This window comes from Anneissia japonica, unplaced genomic scaffold, assembly GCF_011630105.1.
Source record: "Anneissia japonica isolate Jap-2015-1 unplaced genomic scaffold, ASM1163010v1 scaffold288075_len254835_cov185, whole genome shotgun sequence".
Taxonomy (NCBI): Eukaryota; Metazoa; Echinodermata; class Crinoidea; order Comatulida; family Comatulidae; genus Anneissia; species Anneissia japonica.
Window position 1 is genome coordinate 8,555 of NW_022711128.1, and position 6,316 is coordinate 14,870.

Here is a 6,316-nt window from a genome sequence, read left to right on the forward strand (position 1 = left end):
TTTTCATTGGGGCCAGGGGCGGATCCAGTGATGTCCAAAGGGTGGGGGGGGGGCGAAAGTTGGGCAACACTGTCCTACTGGGTCCGGGGACATGCCCCACAAAAGTTTTGTGTTCTATACGCCCGAAAATAACATTTGATGTGTTCTGAGCTATCATTTTTTTTCTTTTACTTTCTTTTTTTTACCTCCCAAAAATTGTTGTTACATTTATGGTTTCATGGGCCGATGGCCTGATACGTCGGGTAGTTGCTTTAATGAATGGAATCGATTTACGTTAGACCTCATTTATTTACTAAAACGAATGTTTTGCCTTTTTTTTAAATTGTCATTATTGGTATCCATTGTTATTTTACTTAATATTACTTTTATACTTCACTTTTATTTCAGACCGTAGTCCACATCATCACTTACAAAAACCACTGAGACAAAATGTTAATAATAAAAAAAAAAACAGACGAAATTTTATAAAATTGTTGTTTAACATTGTAAATATTTTTATATGTTGTATTTTCAAATCATATTTAAATATATTTACATTCTGTACGGTAATTGGTATCTTATACGGTCTATTTGATGCAATACAAAAATATATTAAATAAATAAATATCATAGGCAAAATATTGCTGTGCTTGGGAACAGTAATATTTTTGTAGGCTAATAATTCTTGTAGTGGCATTCGTAATAGTATTTTAATTCATTATTTTATTTGCGCATTTAAATTTAGGATTGAGGCTGCATATCCACCATTAGACGCTGATGACTTGAGAGCATCAATGGTAAAGCGTCGGCTGGCTGAATACATTGATGAAGACAAAGCATTTGGTATAAGGTATAAGCATTAAACTAACTCAGAAAGGAACTTATTTGTGAAGATTTTGGTGATTACTGCTGATATCAAGCACATCAGTTGTTTTTATAATTTGGCTTATTTTAGAAATTTGTGATAGTGATACTAGGGATAGTGGTATTGATTGTGGTGGCGATGGTTACGGTTATGGTGCATGGTGATAATGGTGATGTGGTGCCGTGGTGGTATAATGTGGATAATGAGGAGTATGATAGACTACAATTGGATTGGATTGGATTTATTCGGTGTAAACACCAAGGATAGCCCACTTATTTCCAGTGGGGTCTGGTGGTGATTGGGCAGTACAATGAAGTGGCGATGGTTACAGTGACAATGAAGATGATGCTGCTAATAATGAAAATAAAAATGATGAAGAACATGATGATGATGAGGATGATTATGATAGTGATGATGGAAATGACGAAGATGAAGTAATAATGATTATGACGATGATTAAGCCTACACTGTATAATGAAGATAAAATGATAATATATTTTTTGAAACAGGGATGTATACCGTGTATTAATAGTACAAAAACCAAAACAAATAACCAAATGTTATTTTACGTATATTTACTTAGGCAAAATCTATTGAAAGCCGGAATTACTCCTTATTTGATAACACTAACTTACAATGATGGTTTCAAACAAAACCAAAGCATGAAGAGAAGACCCGATGGCACGAACAGTATACCGCTGCAGGGGACATGCGCAGTTGTAGGCAGTGCAGGAATATTGCAAAATAGTAGATGTGGATGCGATATAGATGGACACGACTTTGTTTTTCGTGGTAATCTTGCAAAAACTATTGACTTTGAAGAAGACGTTGGAACGAAAACAGATCTGATGGTTCTTAATGGCGCTTCCTCTGTCCAAAGCAGCAAATGCCTTACAAATTTGTCGGCTTCGTGTCATGAAGCCATTTACAAGACATTTGATGAACTTAATGATACATATATATGGATTTCAAAACTCGATGTGTCGAAAAATATAAGTTATGCACACGATCTCGTAGCAGGTATCAAGAAAAATAATCTACGAGTTAAAATTGTATATCCATATAGAAATTTACTTTCACCAATTACAAGGTAAAACACCGTGGCCTATGTTAATAATCTATTTTATTTCTCCGTGATTACAAAATATAAGTTAATGTTATGATCAGTTTATGATGCAAAGAAATAATAATAATAATAATAATAAATAATAATAATAATAATAAATAATAATAATAATAATAACAATAATGATAACAACAATAATAATACAGTAATAATAACAATGATTATTATTATATTAGTGGTGAGGATGTAGATAATGAGGATTATGGTGATGATGATGATTATGAAGCTGATGTAGATAATGATGAGGATAATGAAGATGATGATGATTATGATGATGAGGTGAAGTAGGCGGAGGATAGGGATGGTGGTAGTGATATACTAATTAGTTTATTTTGTGTTTTATTATTAATAATGAAGAGGCCCTTTCAGTATTATTATTTTAGTAAGTTTATAATACGCCTATAAATCAGTTTGCGTTGTGTGTTTTTTTTTTCAGATTTTGGAAAATAAAAAATCCTTCGCTAGGGTTGATCATGTATACGGCCGCAGCATCAATATGCAGACGTGTTTCCCTATACGGCTTCTATCCATTTTATAAGTTGCCGAACGGAGAACCATTAAAACACCATTATTACGACAATAGGACATTGAACTACACTACCAACCATCACATGCCTGCTGAATATGAAATGCTGAAATCATTTAACAAAAGTCGAATAATTCGGCTAGTTACAGATAAATGTAGGAATTTGTAGCATCAAATCATTAAACCAAATTCGTAAATTTCGGCAAGTAACAGAAGTCAGACCCGACATTGGACCAAATTTTAAGACAGATGCCCGAAAATACTTCAAAGCTGTGTTCTCCGACGAAATGGCTGCTTCTTCTTCGACGGGGATTCATCCTGTGACACCCCACCCCGGACTAACTGCTAGCGCCTCCACTAGGCCTAGATGCATTGAAGCCCCACGCATTGATACAATAAAATGGTGGGCACATCATTGTTATTTGTCACATAAAATTTGATGGTGTGGGCAAAACTTAACAACCTAGTTTATTCTCCGGCGTTTCTTCAGGTGGAATTTCTATCATAGCACAGTTTTCTTGACTTTTTGAAAGTCCAACTTTTTGGTTGCAACATGTTTTTGTTTCAGTTATAGCAACGGCCTCTGTCATTCTATCAAGACTTTCTGAACTACTTTGTTGTTTCTCTCGCCAGATATATATAAATATTCTTCCGAGGAGAAGCATTATAAACGTCTCATATGTGATAAGCATATTGTAAATTGCTGCAATTTAAATTGAGAAATAAATGTTGTTAGATAAACTGACTTTGCAATTTTTGCATATTTCTATTTTTTTTTTTCATTGTACGAGTAGGCCTAACATTTTGAATTAGCCTATATGAATAATTCGTTTTAAAAAAAACATGCCAAGCAGTAGACACACGCTTCCACTGGGAGCCTATTTTTTAACCGGTTAATTATTGTTCCATTTTCATTTGAAAACATTTACCGGTATTTTATAATAGTGATTGTATTCCGGGTCAAAAAAATGTATATTTAAAAACAGTTTCTAACGACAGTACTTTAAACAATAGATAACCGAGTTTAACCATTTTCTCCATGCCATATTAAACGATGTATTCAATTTTACTGACATTTAACGAGGGAACTTTATATCATATTTTAGAAGTTAAACTTACTGTTTGCCCGTGTCTGTGTATTTAGTGGAGGGTTACATGGTAGTATCACCTCGATATATGCAAGGAGGCTAAGGATAAAATGTTGCGTGTTGCCGACCAGCATCACCAACTTCATAGCTATAAACTTTGGAGTGATCATAAAGTCTTTAAGTGGTATCTTCGAAGCATTGTAGATGACGGCTAACGAATATACAGCAAATACCGATGAGATCATAGTAATTGCATTAATATATAAGTAGGCTTCAACCTAGTCAAAAAGAAACAAACATTGTTAATCCGTCAATCAATCAGTAATCACATGCCATGCACATACGGTGAGGACGATGAAAACAAGTTTAAAAGGATAATGATAATTACAAAACATTTTGTGATAAATTTCCGAATATTAAGGTGTGTTTTAAATACTAATTCAATTGAATGAAAAATAAGTGTTTCGTATACAGTATTGTAATGCATAATACACTGTATGATGACTTTTTACTCATTTAAAATCATTTCTGGGTGTTTTTTTTTTGGTTTTTTTTTTAAAGAAATGTAAGATGTGTATAAGAGACAGGGATTATGGTGATGATGATGAATTTTATTAATGAGTAAGAACCAATTTCATATAGGCCTACTGTCGATGCTGTCTCTTATACACATCTAGATGTGTATAAGAGACAGCTGTAGATGTAATACAGATACACACAATGCAGACATTAATCCGCACATAAATTATTTTGATAATTACCTTTCTAGTCGGAGGAGGTCACTTAAGCAACCTTAACTGAGCAATCATGCCAATGAATATGATGAGCATGTCCCACACAACACATACATGACCTTAGCAACATTATCCAATGGGCGAGACTTAGTGGAATGGTCCTTTCACCGGCACAATACACACATTCAAACACCCTTCTCTATACACTGAGAGCAAAATGTTATAAATAGTTGTTATCTTACGGCTTTAGTTGTGCCATCTGCCCAAAGAGTAGCAGCAATGAAAAGAGATGCCGGACGCACAATAGCATTTTGAAGAATTCCAAGACGAAGATTATGAAAATTATTTCTGTAAAATTTACAAGAGACATAAGATACACATTTCAAAATATGGGTATCAATGACAATAAGCAATAATAATAATAATAATAATAATAATAATAATAATAATAATAATAATAATAATAATAAGTATTACAGGTCTTCTTCCAATAAGACCGTGTTGGGACCGGGATTTCCATGGACTTTAGCAGGTTTGTTAATTTGGTACCACAGAAAATTTCTTTAGTTGTTGATGATGATGATGACTATAGGCCTGTTATAAAGATGGTGATAATAAAGAAGATGGTGATGACATCGATGATGATGAAGATAATGACGACGACAATGTTGACGATGACGATGATGATGACGATAATACTGTAATAATCTAAATAAACACATTGTATTAATAATATTTAATTAACGTTGTACTATACTTTTGTAAAAAATTATGATAGACCAAATATACAACAAATATCTATGATGATTAAATGTTATATATTCTGCAGTACCTTGTCATTTCAATTCTAGGAAGACAAAAACAACAACAGGCAATAGGAGGCCTAGCTAGGGAGATGTGGCGTCCTTTCAGTTTATCTTGCATGCAGTCCACACCATCATAGTAATCAATTACCAACACGACAAACAGGTAAAGACATATACAGTAATAACTGGGGGAAAAAACAACAGTGAAATTTATTTTTAGGGTTTTCCGATTGTTACGACAGTTAAGCTAAGAAGCAATACAATGGCGCTTCTCCCCTTCGATGTTGTTGTTAAGGTCCTACAAAACGATAGTGTTAAAACAAATAAGAGCGGCAACCAGAGCATTTTGGTCAATCGAACAAAGTTACCCTACCAATCTGAGTATAGGACATGTATTACGTAACATCTCAGTATATGAATGTCTTCCGGGGATTCCCTTCTACATGGTCCCTCTGCAGTGCCGGATTAACCATTAGGCAAATATAGCACAAGCCTTGTGGGCCAGGCGAAAATGATGGGCCATCAAAAGTTGGACTGCAATATTATTTACACTCTATTTTCCGGTATTATTAGGCCAGAAAACTCGGAGACATTCTACTGTTAGAGTTGTGGCAGAGTATTATTACCATAGGGTCCATTCAATTAACATTTTTGGGCCATTTCCAAAATGTGCCTTGAGGCCAGACGATGCTTAATCCGGCACTGTCCCTCTGGAGAACCAAATAAGGGGCACAAAATTGGCCAGATCAAAAAATTGCAGGCTGGATACACATGAAACTAAGTTTAACGGAATAGATACATAACAAAAGAGTACAAAATAACCCTTGCTCGACAAATTTTCATCTGAATGAGGCTAAAAGGGGTCCCTAAATTTGTGCTGGATTATAAATTGGATATACCACAAAATAAAAACAGGGGTGGCGCCAGCAGGGGGCCGGGGGGCCAGGGCCCCGTAGGGGAGAGCTGCCTGCCCCCCGGCGGGGAGAAGAAGCTCAATTCGTCAGGGAGAAAAAGAAAATTATGTGTATTTTCTACATATTAGTAGATTCTAAAATCGATTAAATAAGCATTTGAAACCCCTAAATTATCAAAATTTTCGGAGGCTTTGCCTACTGGACCACTTTCGAAACTTTTTATTCGAAGCTCGACCACACCCACTTTGCTTTCAGCAGGGAAATCTGACCACTCTTTG

General features: G+C 34.9%; 2 protein-coding genes across 2 annotated transcripts in view; one reads left to right on the forward strand and one right to left on the reverse strand.

Moving 5' to 3' along the window:
• The first annotated feature begins 19 nt into the window (after positions 1-19).
• Positions 20-2,942, forward strand: LOC117107336 (alpha-2,8-sialyltransferase 8B-like). Its single transcript, XM_033248984.1, has 3 exons — positions 20-829; positions 1,428-1,934; positions 2,407-2,942. The coding sequence occupies exons 1-3, from the start codon at positions 774-776 to the stop codon at positions 2,663-2,665; spliced, it is 822 nt and encodes a 273-aa protein (XP_033104875.1). The 5' UTR covers positions 20-773; the 3' UTR covers positions 2,666-2,942.
• The window catches only part of LOC117107334 (organic solute transporter subunit alpha-like), a 6,442-nt gene continuing 3,040 nt past the window's right edge, over positions 2,915-6,316 (reverse strand). Inside the window, exons 4-7 of the mRNA XM_033248983.1 lie at positions 5,151-5,309; positions 4,561-4,666; positions 3,616-3,862; positions 2,915-3,199 (exon numbers count right to left, since the gene is read on the reverse strand). Of these exons, the coding sequence (XP_033104874.1) occupies positions 2,952-3,199; positions 3,616-3,862; positions 4,561-4,666; positions 5,151-5,309 (760 nt within the window). The 3' untranslated portion in view covers positions 2,915-2,951. The remainder of the gene's footprint in view (positions 3,200-3,615; positions 3,863-4,560; positions 4,667-5,150; positions 5,310-6,316) is intronic.

Coding starts and splice junctions, on each gene's coding strand:
- LOC117107336 (XM_033248984.1), top strand. CDS start 774: ATGGTAAAGCGTCGGCTGGCTGAATACATTGATGAAGACAAAGCATTT. Junction 830..1,427: donor GACAAAGCATTTGGTATAAG/GTATAAGCATTA, acceptor ATATTTACTTAG/GCAAAATCTATTGAAAGCCG. Junction 1,935..2,406: donor TTACTTTCACCAATTACAAG/GTAAAACACCGT, acceptor TTTTTTTTTCAG/ATTTTGGAAAATAAAAAATC.